Here is a 23,860-nt window from a genome sequence, read left to right as displayed (position 1 = left end):
TTTTAAAATAATATTTTAAATAAATGTATGATGTTGACAAGAAAATGAATAAATAAAATTAGTTGATTAGTTCATTCCAAGATTATTTCATTCTGCTTTTATAATTTTATAAACATCTTTTAATGCATTCGTCATATCATATTGTTTATGTTTTGCTGAAACGGTTGTCCCTATGTAGGGGTAAACAAAAAAAGAATTTAAAATTTTGTTGTTAATTTACACAACCAGTATAACCAATGTTCCTATTTTTGCCGATTCAACAAAAAACAATTACTAATAATTAAAAAAAGATTAAATAAAAACTTAATGAAGGGTTACACGAGCTATATTTATACATACAAAAAAATTATATATTGCGTATACATAAAATATATCAATTTTAGAATATGTATTTTTTCCTTCTTTTTCTACGTTGTACGCCCATTTATTACGAAATGAACGACGGTTATTTATTTGTATTTTTTAAGTTATTTATTAACATTTTTATATTTATTTGTATTTAAATAAAAAAATGAATCTAAACATCTTTTTTATTATTGCATTTCACTTTCAAACTTTAAATTAATAGTTGTCATGGTTACGACTCTATTCATTTCAATCACCTCCATCTATCAATGAAAAAAGTAAATTTAAAAAAAATAAAATGTTTTCCTACAATTTTAATTAATTAAATCTTTAAAATGCGATAAAAAGTTTACATTAAATAGATTTAATTAATTTTCTTTTTCAGTATTAATTTTAAATACTTTAAAAAGTGCTCCAAAAAAGACATTTATCTACGTAGGTCGATTAGATTGCCTTAACTAGGCCGGAAAATATAGAGGAAATTTTAATTTTTTTATTGCTGGTGACTATAACATCAATTTCACACAAAGTTGATGTTAGAACAATTAACCTATATTTAGCCGATCATTTAGGACAATTATTGAGCATCGATTTGGAAAATATCTTCCATCAAAGTAGTCTCCAAAGGCAAAGATTAAATCTAGAGAAAACATATCAAAATTTGAAAATAAAGTAAGGGATAATGATTGGATCTCTGTCCTTGAAGGGTTGCCGTCCGATTTTTACAAATTTCAAAACAGCTTCTTGGAAATTTTTGAACAATGTTTTCCAATTGTAGTAAGAAGGTGAGAAAATGTTGCCAAAGGGCCAATCAAATGGTGGTCAAAGGAATTACGCTAAATGAAACATACTTTAGAAGCACTAGGGGTTTTTAATCAGGTTAAGAAAGATCAACCATCATTAGATATATACAAACGATACAAGAATGAATACCTAAGAAAAGTAAAAGATTAAGAAATGTTTGCTACTGAATGATGGGTTTTATTCGGTAGAAGAATATTTGGACGCTAAATTGTATTATTGTACCTATTATATGCATAGAATATGACAACCAGTATATTTCTTATATGAATCAATTAGGCAACAAAGGATTTATTATTACTAGCGCCATCTATATAATGAATAATGATTCATTCGATTCGAAATTGTTTCAATTTCAAAAATGTCGGAAAGCGGTGAAATTGTTTTCGTTATCTCCAGAAAAGGTGGTGATTCCTCAACGGGAATTACAAATACAGATTCAAATCCGATTATAGAAGAATCAGAAATCATCGAATCCCAATACGTTTTATCAATAATATGGAGTAGCGGAACTTTAGGAGCTTCTTATTACGACATAACCACAAAACAGGTTAGTACAAAGTTTGTTTGTATCGTAACAACCATGACAACCAAACATAAACAAAAAGATAACCAAAAAACTAACTTAATTTTGAATTTTTTTTTTAGTTATTTATTTTAACGGATACGATTGATTCTTATCCAGAATTTGCGAATATTCGTAGTTTATTAAGACAAATGGAATATAAGCATATAATAACAATTGGAAATCCCTGCGATGATTTCGTAAAATTAATAATTGATTTTATTAATAATAAAGGAGATGAATCGGATGAATCTGATCAAATAAGAAGAGTCCCAGAAAAATTAACTTTATTACCTCCGATGGAATATTGTGATTGATTAAAATTACTCCACAATATGTTTTTAAATGTGAATTTTTAGCTTCTTCTGCTTGCGAAGTAAAAATTCTTAACTTAAATCTTCCGGGGATGGGCGACGAGAAAAATGAAATTTATTTACATTCATTAATCGATTTCAACAATCGATTATCCATTCATTCTTTAGGAGCGTTAATTAAGTTTATCGAAATGAGTTGGATTTACTTAGTTGGAGATGATGTACCTAGCGTTAAATTTATTCATATCAATCAAATTTCAATGTAAACATTTTATTTTAGTGTTATCTAAAATAATAATAATAATTTTAGGTGTAATCAAGTTTATATTAGCAACAATACCATACAGAGTCTTAAAATTTTTCAAAAACACAGTCATGATGCTAAATTTAAACACGGCAGCGTAGCAGGTGATAAAGAAGGCTGTAGCGTTTATAATTTATTCGCTCAAAAGTGTAAATCTAATTTAAGTGTTCTTAGATTAAGGTAAGTGAAGTACATATACAGGATGATTTAATTTTTATAATATGTGTATTTCTTTTTTAAATAGGAGATTGCTTTTATCACCTTTAAAAGACATAAACGAGTTAAATAAACGACTTGAATTCGTTGAATTTACCGGTAAATTAGAGAATCACACTTTTATTGAAGCGTTACAAGAAAATTTAAAAGGAATTCAAGATATCGAAGTAAAAAAATTAATTTTTTGGAAATAATTTGTTTTGATTATTATTTTTTAGCGTGTTATACGTAGAATAGAACATACTCGTGGTAAAAGTTATGATTGGGAAAGTTTATATAAAGTAATTTCTTTTTTTTTGTAAACATTTTTGAAATTAATATTAATTTTCTTTTTTAGACAGTTTATAACACCCTGTACATTTATGAGCTATGCACTCCCTATACAGACAAAGCCAAAATTTTTTTGGATTTTACCTCATCGATATCTAAAGATCTTTACGTTATTGAAAATTGTATTCGAGATTCATTGGATTTTAGTAATAGAGGTTATAAATATAGACCGATTCTTAAACCTGGAGTTGATGAAGAATTAGAGAAAAGTATTTAAAAAAATTGAAAATATAATAGTTAAAATAATACATATTTTTGGTTATAGAAAAAATGTTACGACATGAAATGGGAAAAAATATCCGTACTGCTGCTAATTTTACTCTGGATCAATTACCGGATTGTTTTGATCAATGCACAGTAATTTATATACCGGAAATGGGACATTTAATAGCAGTAAAGAAAACGGAATTTAATAAAAATCCAATTCAATTAGAACATTTAGGATTCGAGTTTATTGTAATGCAAAAAAAAATTGTTTTATTAACCTTAACGTCTATATTTCTTTTAGTTTGAAGTTCGGGATTTATTTCATTATAAAAATGCAATATGTAAAGGTTTGTTACACCGGGAATTTCATATAGCTTGCAATATATGAATGCATTAACCATAGTTACAAAACTACTATGCACTTACACTGTCCCACATAAAATGCAACACAGCTTAATAGTACAATTGACATTGATGTTACATTTTATGTGGGACAATGTAAATAGGTACGCCCTGGTTTCTATGAAAATATATTTTCGTATATTGTATCTTAAGTGAAATTCCTTGTATATATTACACCTTCGTTTTCACCAAAAAATAATTATTTCATTTTCAGAATTAGATAAACACATGGGACAATTACATAATGATATAATCGAACATGAAATAAGAATAATTCAACGTCTTTCCGGATTGGTATTAAAATCGATAAAATCGATTCAAGAACCACTAAGAATTCTATCATTAATTGATTGTTTAATCGCAATGGGATTGGTGGCTAAAGAAAACAATTATGTGCGTCCGATTTTAAACGTTGAAAACGAAATAGAGATTGTGGAAGGTCGACACGCTTTATTCGAAATTGAATGTAATAATTTCGTTCCAAACGATTATTTTTCTGGGGGAAATTCGCCGAAAATTAAGATAATAACTGGACCAAATAGTTGCGGAAAGAGTTCGTATTTAAAACAGAATGCTCTTTTAATGTATTTGGCGCATATTGGTTCTTTCCTACCTGCTACTTCGGCTAAAATTTGCATAATGAATACGATCCATATAGGAGGAAAAGCGAATGAATCCGCTTCCTTGCCACTTTCAGCTTTAACGATTGATTTAACACAAGTTTCTCAAGCTTTTAACATAGCCTCAACACCTAATTCTTTAGTTATAATCGACGAATTTGGAAGAAGCACCTCTGGATTGGATGGTTTAGCTTTATTAACATCTGCTATAAATTATTTTTTGAAGCAGGGTGATAATTGTCCCCATCTGTTAGTTGTAACGCATTTACAACAAATTCGTGAATTAATAGAACCATCATCATTATTATCTTATCACACATTTGACTTTGCTAGAAATGACCATGATATTATATTTTTATTTAAATTAATTGACGGATTGAGCGGAAGTTTTACTTTTGATATTGCTTCAGCAGCTGGTTTAGATAAATCAGTTGTTGATAGAGCTAAAGAAATTTATCAAGCTATGATGAATGGGACTGATTGGGCACCAAATAATAGTAATCTAAATGAATATGATATTAATTATTATTTAAACATTAATATTCCACCGTTGGATGATTAATTAATTATATTATTTTTGTGTTATTATAGATTTAGATTAATTAACACTAGCAGTAGAACTAGAAACATTAAAGTTTACCAGTGCCTTAATACAGCAACATCTGACTGAGCCCTTTACGTGGTTTGACGTATTGATCCGATGCTGACGTCACTTTTACAAAAATCCTTTTAATTTATCTATTCTCCAATAGATGGCGACTCAAATTGAATTCAAATTCAATAATTCAAAACTCAAAAAAAAATCCTTGATACTTTTTCCAACATGAACATAATAAAACATTTCAAAAACTATTTTTTTTAATTAATACTGAATAATTTTGCAATAACTCAATACCGAGTCAATTAGTACTTAAAAAAAAGACAGTGCGGTAACGCTTTACATTACATAATAAAATATTGGTTCATGGTCACGTTAAAACGCTCAGTCAATGTACGCTGTACGCCATTCACTTCTAAATCGATTTCTGGTAAATGTAACGGAGTCGTCGCCGTTGTCTTCTCTCACTACATTCTTAAAAAAAAACAATTTACACAACATTTTATTTGTAGTTACCTAACGCAGAAGCTATCGATTTCTTTCTTTATTAAACGTTCTTTTATAATTGTTATAAAGACCGTCTCAGTTCTTCAAAACGAAATCTCCAACTCGTTGGAACACCGCGTTGTTGGACTTATTGTTATTACGAAAAGCTTCTTACGTAACATCATCGAGGCGAGTTACGTTGTGTAATCCAACTGCTCTATTAGTAATCAAGTAATCGTATTTATCGTGATTCACAAGAATTTTGTAAAAAGGTGTTTGCAAACCCACCTTTTTAGTTATACCGATCTATATCATTTTTTTTTATAAATCATTGTAAATTGCGTCAAAATTTACGTATAATTTACGTACACATTACGTGGCGTTGCGTAAAACCTCGTTATTCTTTTTTGTATTTCAAGCATAATAAATACGTTACGATTACTTTGGGTTTGTATTACGGTGAATGCAACACATACACATAAAAAAACAGTTTATGTCGAGTGCAATGTGGGTTATGCAAAACTACGGCAGTACTCACGATCCGTTCTCTAATCATAGGATATAAATCGAATTTGATTCTAACACGGAGTCTATTATATGTACAGGGTGATTTAGTGTTATAAGAATTTTTAGATCACAATAGAATTAAAGATGTTATATAAACATTTTTGGCTCACCTGTTCGCCACGAAACACTTTATTTTAGTATTTTAAAAAATATATAAATACCTAAGTAAGTAGTGGGTGGTATAAGAGAAATAAAATACTTTCACTGGGGCAGATTATAAAGTTTAACAAAAAATTATTTAAAATAAAACTTGATTATAAAAATACTTAGTTTACTTAGACAGGGTAAAAAGTGAGGTTATGGTTGTCAAAACTTGATTAATTTGGTAAATTAAACCACTTTGCAAGGTCTTAAATCACTAAAAATTGATAGATTGAGTCTTCAAAATCACATTTCGACTATTGCAGTTCATTAACCATTTTTACCTTGTAAAATTCGAAATGTTTGGAAAGAAGGCAAACGATGCTTATCAAATTTTAAAACACGTTTTAATAAGGTTAATTACCGCTAGATGCGGTAAATAACTGTTTGTCAAGGATTATCTTATTGTAAAAATTTCAAATTTAATAATTACTTAAATAAATACTTAGTTACTTACTCAGTTTCATCATAAATAAATCATCCGAATTGTTCAAAAACCGCAAATTTAATCTGACGGAGTAAAAAAGTGAGGTTATGTCATCCGTCAAAACTTGATTAATTTTGTGAGATAAAACCACTTTGCAAGATCTTAAATCACTAAAAATCGATAGATTGAGTGTTCAAAAACACATTTCGACTATATTTTTAGTTCATTAACCATTTTTACCTTGTAAAATTCAAAATGTTTGGAGAGAATGGTAAAGGCGCTTGAGAAATTTTAAAACACGTTTTAATACGATTAATAGCCGCTAGACGGGGTAAACAACTCTTTGTCAAGGATCTTATTTATTCTAAGTTTCAGATTTAATAAAGATTACTTACATAAATACTTAGTTACTTACTTAGTTTCGTCATTAATAATCATCCAAATTATTCAAAAACCGTAAATTTTAAATAGGCAGGATAAAAAAGTGAGGTTATGTCTCCTGTCAAACTTTGATTAATTTGGTGCAACAAAACCTCTTTTCAAGGTCTTAAATCACTAAAAATTGATAGATTGAGTCTTCAAAAACACATTTCGACTATTTTTTCAGTTCGTTAACAATTTTTAACTTGTAAAATTCAAAATGTTTGGAAAGAATGGTGAATGATGCTTGTCAAATTTTAATTAACACGGTAAACTACCGGTAGATGGGGTAAATAACTGTGTCAAAGATTTTTTTTATAAAATAAATGGTTTAGAGTTTAGATGGCTTTTATGACGTCAAAAAAAACGATTTATCTGTTTGCCACGAAGAATGTTGTTTGGTAAGTTTAACAAATAGAGGGCGGTATTCGGCTTTGTTTAAAAACAAAAATAATTCAATTATAGTATTAATTACGTCCAATAATAATTGTTGAAAAAAAAGTTACCTAAAACGATTCCGCCGACTTCATTAAAATTTATTATTTTATTAATTAACAAACAATTAATTACGTGAATTTTACCTTCGTATAAAAGACCATGAAGGTAAAACAAACACCCTGTTGGTGGTATAATAAAAGTTGACCTTTTTGATTTCACGCCTATTACAATAAAATAATTATTTTATGAAGAAAAATTACTTTAAACCAATCAAGTATTATTGTGAGTATAAATAATAAAAAATATTTTTATTTTCATAGGTAACGCTTAATAAACTAACTTTATTAATATGAAATGTCATTTTGAGGTTATAACAGCTAAAAATTAACTGTCACTGAGATTGACACTTGACAATTTTTTCTTTTCTATAAACATTTTTATGCTAAATAACAATTAGAGTAGTTATCTAAAGGTCTTGAATACAGATTGCTAACAAACACGTGACCTTATGTAAGCAACGCGTATTGGAATCGCACGATATAGAGGTGAATGCGCGAAATTGCGCACAGACGACTACAACGCCACCGTTGTCAGTGGCCGTCGCCTATCTTGCGACGCGAACGCCACCAAACCAAAACAGTTTTCAACGAGAATCAGTCGGTCGCCGGCGACCGTTAACGCATGTTCGTGCCACTAATTGAGATCAAAACGCGACACATGTGCTTACAATACTAACTATAAAAAAGTTACGTAAAACCCAAATGTGTCACACAATTTTTTCACAAAGAAAATAAGTGTTGAAGTTAACAAGTTAAAAAAAGTGTTTTAAATTTATACACTAAAAATAAAATCTATTCAAGTAATAATTATTGAGAAATTAAAAATAAATAACAATTTTCTTTAATTTATTATTTTAATATTATTTAAATAATAATATTTCAAGTTGATTGCGCAAGAGTGTTTCCCAGGAAAATCGATCCAGTACGCCCTAAAACCTCGACGTCGTTTGTCGTCATCGTCACCGAAACCAACCAACATCAACAAAAAAAATGCACGTGTTAATTGTCAAAGTAATTACCGGTTATTATTATTATTACTAAATTAATTACTAATAAGTTCATATAAAAAGAAATCAATAATAACCATAAACAAATGGAGAAAAATGTATTAAAAACATTCACCACTGAAAAGTGTTACTTAAGAACAACGAGATCTCGTACGAAAAAATTAAAAAATTATCGCAAGTCGAGGACGAAATTTCGTTTAATTGGAAGTTGCCTAATGGATGCTGTTATGGAAACGAATCGACAAGATTTATTTACGTGCCCATTTTGTAGAAGGATTATTAACGTTCCTGTAACGATTCGGTGTGGACATACGTTTTGTTATGATTGTTTGAACGGTTTTGCTGTGAATAATAGTAATAGAAAATGTAGCGAGTGTTTAACAGAAATCGACGATAATAATTTTTCGGTTAACGTTCTCGTACAGGATTTCGTTGATAAATGGAGAGAAAGGAATGAAGGTAAGAAAAAAGAATTTTTTTGGCGATAACCTTGGATTGGGTACAATCAAGGTTTTATTTTTTAAAAACGTTCTAAATTTATTAATAATTGATTTCGTAAAATTGGATTAGTCATTATAATGATGAGTCACCGATTATAAAAATAATGAGTCAGATTTAAATAATTAATCTATTAAAATATATATTATATTTGTAATGACATAAAAAAGTTAGGTTATGTCAAACAAAATAGTATTCAAGTGAGGTTAGGAAAATCTGTCACAACCGCAAAACCACTTTCATTGTTTCTAAATGAAGTTAGTTAAAAAGATAAATTGAATTTAACGGTTTTTCGATATTAATTTATTGTGTAACTAAATCGAAAAAGAACAAAATCTATATTTATATCGACCCAACAACTTTCAATTTATCTGTTGCAATAAAAACGTTAACTTTTTGAATACTTATTATTGAATTTTTAAGAAATTAATGACTGTCTTAAATAAATCATCCCAATTTTTGAAAATCCCATCTTAAATTGACAGCGTTGAGGTTATGTTGTCTGTCAAAACTTGATTAATTTGGTGCAATAAAACCACTTTACAAGATCTTAAATCACTAAAAATTGATAGAGTGAGTCTTCAAGAATATATTTTGACTATTTTTTCAGTTCATTATCCATTCTTACCTTGTAAAATTCAAAATGTTTGGAAAATATGGTAAACGGTGCTTCTCAAATTTTAAAACTGTTAATTAACGCTAGATGGGGTAAATAACTTTGCCAAGGATTTTTTCTGTAAATTTCGCATTTAATAAAGATTTCTTAAATAAATACTTAATTACTTCCTTAGTTTCGTCATAAATAAATTTTAACCATCTCAATTATTCAAAAACAGCAAATTTTAAATTGACAAAGTAAAAAATGAGGTTATGGCTCCTGTCAAAACTTGATTAATTTGGTGCAATAAAACCACTTCGCAAGATCTTAAATCACTAAAAATAGATAGATTGAGTATTTAAGAAGATATTTTGACTATTTTTCCGATGGAATTAACTTTTTTTATCTCGTAAAATTCAAAATGTTTGGGAAGAATGACAAGAACCTTCAGATTGTGATGTTTTAAGTAACCCTGTTTATTGGTATGACAGGTTAAAAAGTCAGGTTACGTTTTCTGTCAAAATTTTATTAATTTCTGGAAATAAAATCACGTTGCAAGATCTTAAATCACTAAAACTAGATAGATTTAGTCTTCAAGCACATATTTTGACTATTTTTCCGGTTAAATTAACTTTTTTTATCACAGAACATTCAAAATGTTTGGTAAGAATGACAAGAATTTTGTCTAAAAATTGATACAAATATAAGATTTTAAAGCACCATATTCCAAATATGTAGCAGCTAATTGCATTTTTGAGTTATCGTGTTACTCACAACCAATGTTTAAATTTGTTTAAATCAAAATTTCGAGGTCGAATGTTTGCACGGTTAATAATGTAGATAGCAAGCAAGTTAATGAATCGACAAGTTACTTCATGTGCTTTTTGAATTATTCATCAATTTATATTTAATTGTACGGTAGTTGCTACCTCGTCGTTCAAAAATGTTGCGTTTTGCTTACTGAAACTTACTTGGATTCAGAATTGTTCCCAATCTCTCACAATGTGTTACGTAGCGACTGAAAGTAAGTTGTGGTAAGATTCATATCGACGAAATATACAGTTTTGACCTCTTATTGATTGCCTGGATTGCAAGACCGTTTTTAAGTCAATTACGAACATGTTGAAATTGAAAAAATGCCTTGAAAAGTTAACACATTAACACAGCCACTAAGTCTGTAGTAATAAATGATGTCCTTAATTGTTTATATAAACATTTGAAAATGATGTAGTGAAATAAAGCAGTTGTAATTAAGGGTATTATCCAGACTCAGTATTATCAGCGTTATATTCGCAGACAGTTTTCAGTAGATAGATTTTCCTTTTCAAAGTGCTAAAATAACAAATACATAAAAAGGTTTACGTTGTTATTTGACAGTTCTCCAAATTATTTTGTTTGTATTCCATTAACATGACAACCCGCTTGATTATGTTTATGATATTTTTGCAATAATTCGTTATTTCTTCGAATCCATTTAAATTAAATACACCAAATAATTTGTTGCAAAATAGAACACAATTCATATCTTTTGTGTTACCTTGTTTAGTATTGACACTGGCAGTTCTCGTTTTCACTGACAATTTACATTTTTGACATATGCGGGTGAAGTTAGTTACGAGCTTTAATAAAATTTAATAAATTTTAACAAAAATATTGTCGTCGGAATTAAAATCTGGGTCAAATTTATTATACGCGCGCACACACATTCGGTTCGGGTTCGCTTTTCGTTTTGGGCTGGTGCAATATCCGCAGTACGGTCTACTAACTCCTCTGCAATATGTTAATAGTTACATCATTGTTTTCTCATAATTGGCCCCCTTCGAGAGACAGAAAGACGTAATCTTACATATTACATTTACATTACATTACGTTTATGAACGGAAACACGCCCATCCTCTTTCATCCTTTTCACCTCTTTCATTTCGAGATCGCTTTCGATTACGAAATACTTGTGAAAAGTTATTATCCAGGTGATGATGAAGAACAAAGAATTTTTTTAAATCTATATTGGAGCGCGTAATTGTTTAATAATTGAGAAAACGTCACAAAATTCTTACGTAAACGTTCCCACTAGACCTAAAACGACGTTATTATCAATAATTGTACAAAGATAAAATGTGGTTATGATGTATTCGGCGTTATCTTGAATTTGGAGAAAAAGCAACTAAAATTATTTGTTTAAAATATCGGTACTTCCTAAAACGAGGTCCTTATCTTGTTTGTTATTGTATACAGTAACAATTTTCTAATGATATTACATAAGTTGGAAGATAACGTTTTTTCTTTTTGCCTCTTTGTTGGTGGCGACAATTTTAGTAAATGTATCTCACTAAAATAAATATTTTAATACATATCCTTTGTATATTGTTTGTCTGTATGTGTGTGTAAACTCGACAAACTCGAGAGTTTGTTCTAATGGCCCTTACGTAACCTTAGATCGTTCCTCGGTCAGAGTTATTCTCGTCGTCTCTCTGTTACGGTATTAACCTATTTGTAAAATGGCAACGTTGCTCAAGTATAAATCTCCCAATAAAACACTACATTTATTTATTTCCATCGATATTTTTGATGTTATTTAAAAAAATTCGTGTAATTTTCAAATTACCTAGTGGATTCTTAGGTTACGCGTTTCAAACCGGTGCCAAATGTCGTAATAACTCGTAATTTGTTAAATATAATCGTAACAAAAACACAAAATGGTATGTTTTCGCGAGATTATTTAATAATAATTCTTTTATTTTTAGTTTTTACTCGAAGCGAGGTATCAAAATTAGATAAACCTTGTCAAATCGATGTTTTTAAAAGAATTCTCCTTCTCTCGGAACAAAAACCGCGCAGCCACACACCGATATTGCGTAATTAGTAGTTTTCGCGATTACATCGACAACGGTTGGAGGCGAATTGGGTCATAAATTTAATTAAAACGTAACTCAAGAATAAATACGTACCGAGAAGTGTATATGTATAAGAACCTTAATTATTGTAATGATTAAAATTAAAAACGTTAGTGTTTACTTGTTATTTTTAATACACCACCTGCTACTGGTTTATAATCATACAAGAGAGTACACCGGCTTTAATCGCAACGAACACATATACAATGTGTTACGAATTTACGAAACATTTCTTTCCACCTGCTTTAAAACGTTTAAATTTAAATTCATTGTGTTCAACGATAAAATGTTTATAAAACTTACTTGGTTTTTAATATTAATCGTTTTAGACACAACTACTATATCACCTAGTTTTGTTTTTAATGTAGTAATTTTATTAATAAATTTGGATACCACTTTTTAGGGGGCCGAATCCTGTTTGCGTTACCTACGTTTTTGATTATTTGCCAATTTTGGACACGCAATTACAAAAACAATTACTTGCACTTTTTCTTTCACCTTTCTTTCTCTTTCCAAATCCTATATTTGGATTAGAAATATTTGGAATTATTACCAAAAAAAAATTAAAGTAAAATTTGTTGACATTGACAATTTACGATTTTGACAATTATTGCTAACCTCAATTTCGATTAGGATACGTTCCAATATTAATTTGTTTTATCGGCCAATTTACCATGATTAACTGGTTTTTAAAACCGTGGTCGCTATTACGAAAGGAATTACGTAACAACTTCTATATAACCGCAAGGAGTATTCTTGAAAATGTTAACAGCGTGTATGTCGCAGTAGTTGGGATCTTTGTTGCAATAAAGTTGAACTTAAAGTAGCTAATAAACCTTTCTTAAACAATCACTCTCTCCATCTAAAAAAAAGGGGTTATTAAAGAAAATAAACTCTTATTTTCTGAGTCAACATAACATTTTTAAACGATTAAAACACACTATAATTGGAAATACTTACTACTACGTGATTAATGCCACGTTCGATTCATTCATCTAAACGCTATTTTTTTATTTCCTTATTATTCCAAGAAGCTTAAATAAAGTTATTTATGAAATATTTATACGTTATAATCAAGACATTAAAATGACAAGAAAGATAATTTTTGTTATCAATATTTAAGTTGGTAAGAAGGAATTCGTAAAATTTAATCGCTTTAAAAATTAAATTACTTTTAAATTATTAAATTTAGAACTAAAATCTTTATCGTTAACATTTAACATCTATTAATAACAAAATTGGATATTTTATCGTAATCAAATCTGAAGTTGGTAACGAAATGTCAAAATTGAAAGTGTCAAAAAAATCGTAACGAAATTAGAATGTACGAAGAAAATATGTAATTTATTGAAATAGAATAAATTGTTATTACATCAGAGTAAATATATTGGAATTCAACGTCGTCGTTTACTTCGTAACGTGTTATACAATGCGGCAACTTCGATGAGAAACCCGTATACAAACGACCGATTTTTAATAGAAAACTGATTCATTACGTATAAAAGGAATTAAAAGGCTCAATTTCGTTAACAAAGTGTTCAATTACATCATTAATTTTATACACGTTAATTAAAAGTAAGTAAAAAAAAAAGAAATTCTAACCTAAAAATCTTGATTTTTTTCTGCAATCATTGACCTAAATCTTGTAATCCCGATGTGCTCATAACAATGTATTATGTATTTGCATGACCTGAAATAAAAATTTGAATGGAAAACGAGGTCGGATTCTTAATTTTTTGTGTGTGTTGGTTGAAAAGTTGAAATTTTCAAGGTCACCGTTTATTACGAGATCGGCTCGAATTTGCACGGTTTTTCGTGTTGCGACATCGTCGTTGTCGTTATTAAATCGAAAGACCGGCCCCGTTAAAGTTTGTGGTACGTAATCGCAAACGTTCCGATGGCATAATATGCCATTGTGGACGGTTACGTCAGGAAAAGTAAAAAAGAAACGGCACAACGTCGCCGTAATAGAACTTCGTTGACATCTTAAAATCTTTATTCAACAGATTATTTAATAGTTAATTGAACTGAATGGAATCGAAAAATCACGTCAAATTTTGAGATTGTTCTTTGTTTTCACACCAAAACGATTTTTTCAAGTGGTTCAACGAAACGAGAAAGTTGCACACACAACACGTATGCGATCGTTGGAGCAAAACCCGACGATCCATTACGGTTCTAAATTTATCACCACCCGTCTGCATTCAATGTCAACGAACTTGAAAATCTTTAAACGAATCGTTTCCAAGCTACACACTGTTCTTGGACGCGCATTGCATAGAAGGGAAGGTTTCGACAGATTTGAAGGTTTTAAGCCGGTTTTAAGCTGGGTGTCTAATTGGAAATGCACCGAGCGTAAAATAGATAACATCATGACGTAAATTGGTTTAAATTTAGATTATTTTTTTAGAGAGAAGAAAAAGGAGACAAAGGAAACACTTTTTAGATGTATAAAAGGAATAAGGTCAAATGGAGATCGTTTATAAATAGAAGGAGTTAATTCTCTGGCTAAAATACGATTAACAAGTTGAAAGTGGGTTTAAAATTTTATTTTAGTGCATTTTATTTACAAACAAGGATAAAAATATTTTTGTTTTTTAATCTTTAACCTTGACATTGAGAGTATTTTTACCTTTTTTTTTTAAGTTCCTATCTAAAAAAGTACGTTTTTCAACATCAAAAATAATTAATTAATGATTTTAATTAATATAACCTCACAATTTAAATGCCATTGCTACCATATTTTTTATTTGTTTAATTCCTTTAATTTCGTAATCAACAACAAAGAAAATTATATAAACGCTAAACTATGACCGAGTATAATCCAATTATTTCGCAATTCAAAGTTTCGTTGTCGAGTTGTTGTGATATTTTCTAACGAAACAATAGTTGTCGTTTTGAGAGTTTCGAAGTGTTGAGCCAAAGAGTATGACTCAACCCAGGTTTATGGCGATGGTGGCGGTGATTCTTGTGCAAAACCTTTTCTTTAAGAAGAAATAAAGTTTTAGTCTTTGTTTCTTGAGTTGTTTCGCCATCTCTTTCTGTTTTATTGGTTAAAAGTTAAAAAGGAAATCCGTTTTAACACTTAATCTCTTTGTTTGAAGTTTGGATTTACTTCTTTTTAATTTATTTGTCTAAATCAAGACTTACACGTGTGTTTTGTAGACTACAATAAGGCTTTTGATAAAGTTAAACACCACCTACTCATAGAAACTTTGTTAAAGAAGAGAATTGATCTGAGATATAAGAATAATCTCTAACCTCTATTATGGGCAAAAGGCAGAAATACGTGTGGAAAATTTAACATCTGATGAAATAGAAATTCAAAGAGGGGTTCGACAAGAATGTTATCCTCTTTAACCAATATAGGCAATTTGAGATATGCTGACGATACGGTTATATTAACCAGAACGCAGGAAGTTCTGCAAAAGCTTATTAATAGAATAGTTACTGTAAGCGAAGAATATGATTTCTCTGAATAATGATGGTTGACTCTGAATATACGCAAAACAAAATACATGGTTATTACAAAAATAACAAGAAGCAATAATAAGACATATGCAAAAGATAAAAGTATTGAAAGAGTAAAAGAATTCAAATACCTAGGCACAACGATTAATGTTGAAATTAAAATTGAACAAGCTAGAAGCACTTATAATGGACTGAAGAAGCTTTTTTGTTGTCGGGATCTGAGTCTGGAGTTGAGAGTGAGAATGATGAGGTGCTATCGGTACTGTTCTACGTGGTGGAAGCGTGGACACTTAAGGCGATTGATGTAAGAAGACTGGAGGCATTTGAGACATGGATATACCTATGAATGTTAAAGATTTCATGGTTAGAGCGAATGACCAACGTGAAGGTGATGAGACGCATGCAGAAGAATAGAGAGATAGTACTAATGATTAAACAGATGAAGTTATTACATATAGACCATGTCATGCGAGGAGAAAAGTACCAACTCTTTGCAAACCATTATGCAGGGAAAAAGAACCTTCGAGAGTGGTTTGGCTGCACCAGCAAAGAGTCAGATCCGTAGCTCAAAAGTTAGAATTGCCCTGATGATTGCCAAGCTCCAAATCGAAGACGGTACCTAAAGAAGAAAAAAAAGTTAATAGTAAGGTTAATTGATTGATTTGATATCCGGTTGGGTTTTCGAGTTGGAACTCTCAACTCAAATCATGCTCCAGCCACAGAGTTTCCACTGACTCTTATTGTCTTGTATACTTTCTTCGGCTCCCTGTACTTAAAACTTTCTGTCCCCTGGATTTTATTTCTTACGAGTATGTTAAGTTGTTCCCATTGATAGTTTATGATTTTTACTCTGTGAACCTCCTCCTAGTGTCCCCCGTTCGCTAATTTTTTCATTTCCACTCACTTCGGGAATCTGTTATAATAAATTATAGTAAGGTTAAGTTGTTTTAGAATTGATGTTTTGTGAACGTCGTTTTGGTGAAAAATTGATACCAACATGATTTTTCGATAAACAAAAATTAAACAATTATGAGTCTTTTTTATAAAACGTGATGAAAAGATTTTAAGCCATCAATAATAATGTTATTTGGGATTATGTAATGGTAAAAAAAACTATTAGACTAACAAATTTCGAAGAGAGAGAGATAACATCGAATAGTATCCGCTTTTTTTAGTTTTTACATCCGTTTGTATAAAGGTTACGTAATATTTATAAACATACAGACATTTTTGTATCCCATACATAGTTATTAAATAAATTTACTCTGTTTACGTAATGTATTTAGCAGTAGCATTATTTACTTAGTTACTTTTTTCATGGTGACTTATCAATGTTCAACTAAATTCATGTTGGTGTCAAATTAAACGTACTTTTCTGTCAGTGTCAAAACTATCAAATTTAAAAAATAAAAATTACCTTTTTTTAAACAATAAATAACAATTAAATCTCATCCATGAGAACATTTCTCAAACAACTACGTTGAAATGGATAAGCGTCCATAGTAGATACGTATTGAGACTTGAGAGTCGTTGTTGCACATTGCAGCGTACGTTTTCCAAGTTCAAGGTCGGTAATCTATCTGGTTACGTAACGAAAATACTTAGAAAATTATTTTCAAACCCCACAATACTCGCATATTTAAAAAAATCTTAGTAAAGCAAGTTTTCGATATTCAACAAATTTGATAGTATGTAACAACTTCACTTTAATTAGGGTACGTTCCAAATATCTTATTTTTAATCATATTAACATTTTAAAAATTGCAATATTACTAAACATGCATTGTTATTACAAGAAAAAAAACTTTGCTGCATAAAACGCGTTAACCGTTAAGTAATAGTCTTAGGATTCCGTTATTATACCGTTAACTATTTCCACACAGTGTAAAATCAAAGTTATTCCCACGCATTTACAAATGTCCTCACGTTCTCGTTTGAATCACGTGTAAAATGTAAGAATGGTAAAAATAAAAAAGTTGACTCAAGAAATAACGGGCGTAATCATTACCTGTGACAAGACACCGTTATGAAACGGGGTTGGTTACGTAAACGAAGCAAAACCTTCGATTGATATGAAAATGTTTCAATGCTATTGCACGTACTACATTATTACCTCATTGAAAACATAACGGCGAACTTATTACATTTAATCATTTTAAAATCATTATATAACAATAAAATTTCATTTTTGCGAAGCTTCCCCAAATAATTTTAATACATAACCTCATTTCAATTTTCTAAACGACATCTTATAATCTGTTTAAAAAAAAACGTTCTACGTAGAAGAGAAGGATAAAATCAATAAATTGTTAATCGAACGGTTCGTAACGTAACAGTTATGTCATCGACGCCTGTTTACTTACAAATTTCTTGCGTAACTCTCGATTACGCTATGTAAATAAATATTCGTGTAGGGAGTAGTCAAAGTGATGTTTTGTAAGTTTTTTCGATCGAATACATTTCTTGAAATGTTATTTAACAAAAGATTCTTAACAATCTAAAAAGAAAATTGCGAGAGACCTCCAACGCCGTCGGCACAGTCTGGGAATGCAATGCAAAAGGGGAATTGACCTCGTGGCATTGACTTGAAGCAGTTGCAAAACAGGAATGTTTCAATCACAATGATTCGTATTAAAAATAAATTTTTTAAGAGTATTTAATTGATTTGAGACTTTGAAAAAGAAGTGAACGAAAATTCACGCGGTGTTTAATTTATTCTAAAATATTTCAAAACGTAAACAAGGTCAGTTATGTAATAACATTTGTTAGACACAGCATATTTTTCAATGTCGCGACGACGAATCAACATCAAAAATAAATAACACTTAATAAATTTATAATATACTACCTACATAATAAAGACTTATTACAGTAAATATAGTGAATTTCACTTAAGATGCAATATACAAAAATATATTTCCATAGAAACCAGCCGTCTTAAGAGACGTATGGCTAAACCCAAATGTTTTTAGTTCTATATTTAGTGTTCTAGTTTTAATTGTTATTCAAGTGGTATATTTTTATTGAATGAAAAATAGAACCAAAAGTAGTTATTAGTTTATTTAGAAAAATAAAATATGATTCTGCTAATGATATATAAAAAAATCTAGAATATAACCTCAAAGAATTGACGTTTATAAACGTCAAAAGTATTTAATACCAAAGTGTCAAAAAATTTTTAGGTTATAATTTATTAAACAACAAATTAAGTTAAATTCTTAGAAAATCTATAAATTCTTATTCAGTTAACAATAAACGAAATTAATCCAATTAGAGTTGTAACTTTAAAAACTCATCTTGAAATTTAATCGATAAATAAATCCTCATTTCATCATTAAGATCATCATCTTCCGATTCACGTTCATTGTCATTTCCAAAATTAATTGGTGGTCCCTTATATTCAAAGTAATTTATTTTTGGTTTATCGTTGCTTATTTTAACATTTCCTTTTTTTAATTCAATAATTTCTTTGGATCTTATAAAACTTTTGTGGCAACACAATTTTAAATCGTCCTGCATTGATTTTATAGAATCATAATTTTTAATGCTTTTATAAATATGTTCTTCCTTTTGAAGTATCGGAAATGGTTCTTTGAATCCGTTAACATCAACGTCATTTTTGGAGTTATTATTAAAATTGGTCGATTTTTCATAATTAGAATAAGCATTTGTAAAATTGAAATCCATTGTTTCGCTTTCTTCCTTATCGGATATAAAATTCAAATTGGTTAATAATGATTCGTTTAAAGAAAAACTGTCTTCATAATTATCTCTTAAATCTTTTTGATTAAAATTATTCAGTGCTAAAATATCTTGACTTATTGCAGTTGAATAAATAGATTTTGCTCTTTTTGATACTCTTCTGTTGGCATATATATCAGCAATAACGGATTGCAAAAAATGCTTGTATTTGATAACTTGTGTAGCTTCTTCATGATTTTCACAAACACAAACTGATAATTTTTTTAATAAAGGATTCACATGAATCAGTCTTAAACTTGATTTATTACTCTGATGACGATGTATCAATTCTCTAACTTTTTTGAAAAGTGATTCATTCGCTGACAATTTCATTGGTAATTTTTCTGGATGTTTTTTCTCACTTTCATCGATTTGTAATTCATCAAAATTTTGAAGGAGGTCTTGGGAAATGTGTGTTCCATCGCTTTCATATGAACTCATCTTTTCTCTACGAGTTTTAATAAGATTGTAAACGAAAACTATTGAAACATGTAACGAAGCTGTCAAAATAAAAATACACTGACAATTGTACCAGGTAGCGACATCTTTTGAGTTATAATTAATGATTAAAAATTAATAATATTTTAGACTTATTTAATATAATTAATAAATTTTACGATATTTTTCTTGCATTTACCTAAATTAATACATTTTCTTTTCAATTTAATCAATTTAACATTTTTAATTTTTATTTAATTTGGGGTTATGGTACTTAAAAAGTCTAAATTCATCTTTTCTTCCTTTTAGATTATTGTGAAAATGATGTAAAAGAATTTTTGGGTCTTGAGCCAAGGTACTGTTTAAGGTCGAGGTACGCAGGATTGTCAAGCAAAAACGGTTTGGACGAAGATAATATACACAAAGTGAGTATTATTAATACGTTTTAATTTTCGTTACTTTCATAAATCACGTTTATCATTTTGGATAAAATCCAAAAAACGGTTTAAAAATAAGTAAATCTTAGTCGTGAATGAAATCGTAACTTTAACCTTACCTTATTGTAGATATTCAAAAAGTTCTTCAGGAAAGCAAAACGATACAGTTCTACATTGAAGACCAATTTAAATCGATTAAAAATCGAAGAAAATATTTCTTGGGGTAACGAATTCGTTATTGGTGATAATAATTCTGAAAATGATAGTTTTAAATATGTTATTAATACGTTATTTTCATCAAGAGGTAAATAAATTTATTGTGGTGAATGTAGGCAACCCAATTTACACGGTTATTTTTTTTTGTAGAACAAGCTTTGAAAGAATTTTGGTGTCACGTCACAATTTCCGATTTAGAATGTATTTTGTGCAGTCAGTGTTATTTGGATCCAATTACAACGGCTTGTGGGCATACGTTTTGTCGAGATTGTCTGGCAAGAGTCGTCGATCATGGTTTAGCATGCCCGTTATGTATGGCACCATTAAGCCCGAACGATCTTTCTCGGGGCAGCACCAAAATTCTCGATCAAGCAATGAGAATTATCGTTCCAAGTCAATATGAAGAAAGACTTTTTGTTAACACTAAAGAAATACACGTTTTAGAACACGAATGCGAGGTAATTTAAATACAAAATTAATTTAATACGATTAATTCTTATTTTGATTGATTTTAGGTTCCAGTATTTGTTTGTACAAATGCCTTTCCTGGTGTGGCTTGTCCTTTATACGTTTACGAACCAAGATATCGTTTATTAGCAAGACGGTGTCTTCAGTCATCGACAAAACAATTTGCAATGGCCGGAAAAATCGAAAATGATCTTTTCGCATCGTTTGGAACGATTTTAGAGGTTAAAGACGCGGTTCATTTACATGACGGAAGATCAATTTTAACCACAGTTGGTGTTCGAAGATTTAAAGTGTTAGATAAAGGCGAAAAAGTAATAAAAATTGAGGTTTTGTTAAACGTTAAAATAATTTTTGGTGTTTTTAGGATGGTTATGATACAGCAAAGGTTCAATTTATACGAGATACGGTGGTTTCAAACGAAAAATTAACAGAATTGATTAATTTGCATCAAAGGGTGCACAATAAAGCCGTGAAGTTTGTTAGTTCCTTAGCTCCAAGGTTTCTAATTGAAATCGAAAGCTCAATCGGGCAAATGCCACGACCTGAAGAAAATTGGTTTTCATTACCTGATGGGCCGTCATGGGCTTGGTGGTTAATGCCTATTTTACCATTAACAACTCAACTTCAAGTAAGTAATCATCATAAAAATAAAACGATTTTAATAATATTAAAACTTTTTTTTTCCATTTTTAGGTTGGATTTCTTAGTACGACGAGTTTAGAAAAACGTTTAAGAGCAATCGATAAAATGTTGGAACACATGAAAGTAAAAATGAAGGCTTTGGAACGAAACACACTGAAATGTAACGATTCGAATGAATCGAGTGATTCATGTAGATTTTGGTTGATATAAAAATGATAATCATTAAGCTTTTGGAGTATTGAACGAAAGAAAAAAGATAAAAAGAAATCTGAGAAAACGATTTTTTTATATTAAAGTTTCTTTTCTTTTTATAATAATAAAAATCTGTGATTTTAATTTTTAAATGTTCGTTTAAGTTTAATTTATACATTTTTAAGATTAAAAGAGAAAGATAAAGATCTTGTTCCTTCAATACTCTCTATTATTTTTTCTGTTTTTTATAGTAATAAAAAGAAAAATATTGTGGCTGTTAAAGAACAATCATAAATAGAATGTAAAAATGATTCTTTTCCACGCTTTTCGTTTTCTTTTTAAATTAAAATTAAATTTATTATTTCTATATACCAAGATAAGATTAAAAATTTTTAGAAAAAAGAATTTATATAAATTCAATCTCTTATAAAAAAAATTAAAAAGGCAAAAAGGTCTGGTGATATATTTTATTACTATTACTACTATTTACTATAATAAAGTAACAATAATACATGAAATTAGAATTTCAACGACCAATTTTAGAACTACTCCAAAGAAACTTATTTATTTTTCTACAATATATTTTCAAGCTTCCTTTTTTTTATTTTTTTTTTTTAGTTTTAATTAAAAAGTTTTGATTTTTTTTGTCCTTCACCTTAATTTATTTATATTTAGTTAAGAGAAAACATAAAGCTTAGTTCCTTCACACGAGGAATATTTTTGATAAATATCACAAAAATTTGTTTCTTTTTGGCAAATATAAAATCTTAAAAGAGGTGTCCGCAGTTTTATTTTCCTCAATCTCCCATAACTTATTTATGGACCAGAAAATATAAAAAAGACAAGGTTTTCTGCTTTGCGTAAACGAAAAAATAAATCAGATGGGATATTTGCCAAATTCAAATCATAAAAACAACTCGTTTTCAAATCAACTGAAATAATTTTCTCATTTTTACAACTTGCTTATCTCTTTCGTTAATCATCCGTGTTTATTTAATTAATCTAATTATCTATACTAATTACGAGTAAATGTTCGACTTTGATGTGTTTATCAGTTAAAATTTGGAATTCGAGTGGTTAACAAAAAAAACAAATAATTATTTGGTAAGTTACCAAAATTAATTCAAAAGGAAAAGGAATATAATTAGAATGTTTTTTTCCTTAAGAAATTTTATGATAATGATGGTTTAATGATAATTGAGTCATAATTATTCAAAAAATGACAAACAAAAAATTTTTAATAATAATGAGTCATTGGGTTGCCTATCTTGTTTGCATATATGGCATATTTATATTATTTTAAAGTTATCTTTTTTTGTTTTGAATAGTAAAAAAAGATTTGAAACTAAAAAATAATGGTTAATATTGTAAGTGAATCTCTCACTCACTTATAACCTCAACGCACCCCGAAATATTAGAAAATCACGAATTACTCAAGAATGGTACAAAAATATTTGAAATTTATACATCACTCTTGAGTAATATGTGATTTCCTAATTTTTGTTTGGGTATTCGAATACGGGTTTTTTGTATACTGTACAATCGAAATCACTTACCGATTTAAGGTATAGTTATAATAGGGAGACAGAATTTGTTCAGCCATCCAATCCAGATTTCCAATTTAAGAGTAATCTAAACTAACCTATATAACACAACAAACCAGCTAAGTTATAATTTTAATTATACATTACGCAATAACACTTACCAGATTAATTATTAAATTTATTTATATTTTTGTTTTATTTTTATCTGTTTTGAATTCTGCCTAATTCAGCCTAATTGTTTATACACAGATAACCTACAATAATTCTTTCTTGTTGAAAGGTTGATTCAGTGTTGCTAATCGTACAATACATTTTTTTAGTTTATGTGTATATAAAATTTATACCACAATTTTATAACATAACATTTTAACCTAACCCTTAAAGCAACGAAAATACAGTTTTTTTATAAATTTTTGTCAAATTATTGTAAATTTGGCAAAATCAACAGGGAATTTTGTTATATTTTGAAATAAA

At 29.1% G+C, this 23,860-nt stretch overlaps 2 protein-coding genes and 1 long non-coding RNA gene across 3 annotated transcripts; 2 read left to right on the top strand and 1 right to left on the bottom strand.

Moving 5' to 3' along the window:
* The first annotated feature begins 1,465 nt into the window (after positions 1–1,465).
* LOC111427585 (mutS protein homolog 5-like) lies at positions 1,466–6,723 on the top strand. Its single transcript, XM_023062795.2, has 10 exons — positions 1,466–1,696; positions 1,795–2,020; positions 2,071–2,287; positions 2,336–2,509; positions 2,574–2,712; positions 2,764–2,826; positions 2,883–3,084; positions 3,141–3,331; positions 3,384–3,429; positions 3,699–6,723. The coding sequence occupies exons 1-10, from the start codon at positions 1,508–1,510 to the stop codon at positions 4,664–4,666; spliced, it is 2,415 nt and encodes an 804-aa protein (XP_022918563.2). The 5' UTR covers positions 1,466–1,507; the 3' UTR covers positions 4,667–6,723.
* A 1,094-nt stretch (positions 6,724–7,817) lies between these two features.
* LOC111427155 (LON peptidase N-terminal domain and RING finger protein 1) lies at positions 7,818–22,619 on the top strand. The gene is made up of 7 exons (XM_023062150.2): positions 7,818–8,706; positions 20,197–20,312; positions 20,454–20,628; positions 20,691–20,998; positions 21,056–21,319; positions 21,373–21,636; positions 21,702–22,619. The coding sequence occupies exons 1-7, from the start codon at positions 8,334–8,336 to the stop codon at positions 21,858–21,860; spliced, it is 1,659 nt and encodes a 552-aa protein (XP_022917918.1). The 5' UTR covers positions 7,818–8,333; the 3' UTR covers positions 21,861–22,619.
* On the bottom strand, positions 12,348–13,310 carry LOC111427159 (uncharacterized). The gene is made up of 4 exons (XR_002707908.2): positions 13,198–13,310; positions 12,856–13,099; positions 12,541–12,756; positions 12,348–12,480 (listed from the first exon to the last, which is right to left on the bottom strand). It is a non-coding gene; the product is annotated as an uncharacterized lncRNA (long non-coding RNA).
* Positions 22,620–23,860: the final 1,241 nt, after the last annotated feature.

The sequence above is a fragment of the Onthophagus taurus genome, chromosome 2, assembly GCF_036711975.1.
Source record: "Onthophagus taurus isolate NC chromosome 2, IU_Otau_3.0, whole genome shotgun sequence".
NCBI lineage: Eukaryota > Metazoa > Arthropoda > Insecta > Coleoptera > Scarabaeidae > Onthophagus > Onthophagus taurus.
Note: the sequence above shows the minus strand (reverse complement) of the source record. Positions and strands in the feature narration are given on the sequence as shown.

Bases quoted from the DNA above. Each gene is read 5' to 3' on its own strand.
- LOC111427585 (XM_023062795.2), top strand. From the start codon at position 1,508: ATGTCGGAAAGCGGTGAAATTGTTTTCGTTATCTCCAGAAAAGGTGGT. The intron at 2,288-2,335 runs GTAAACATTTTA...TAATAATTTTAG, and splicing joins CATATCAATCAAATTTCAAT to GTGTAATCAAGTTTATATTA. The intron at 3,085-3,140 runs GTATTTAAAAAA...TTTTGGTTATAG, and splicing joins TGATGAAGAATTAGAGAAAA to AAAAAATGTTACGACATGAA.
- LOC111427155 (XM_023062150.2), top strand. From the start codon at position 8,334: ATGGAGAAAAATGTATTAAAAACATTCACCACTGAAAAGTGTTACTTA. The intron at 20,999-21,055 runs GTAATTTAAATA...GATTGATTTTAG, and splicing joins TTTTAGAACACGAATGCGAG to GTTCCAGTATTTGTTTGTAC. The intron at 21,637-21,701 runs GTAAGTAATCAT...TTCCATTTTTAG, and splicing joins CATTAACAACTCAACTTCAA to GTTGGATTTCTTAGTACGAC.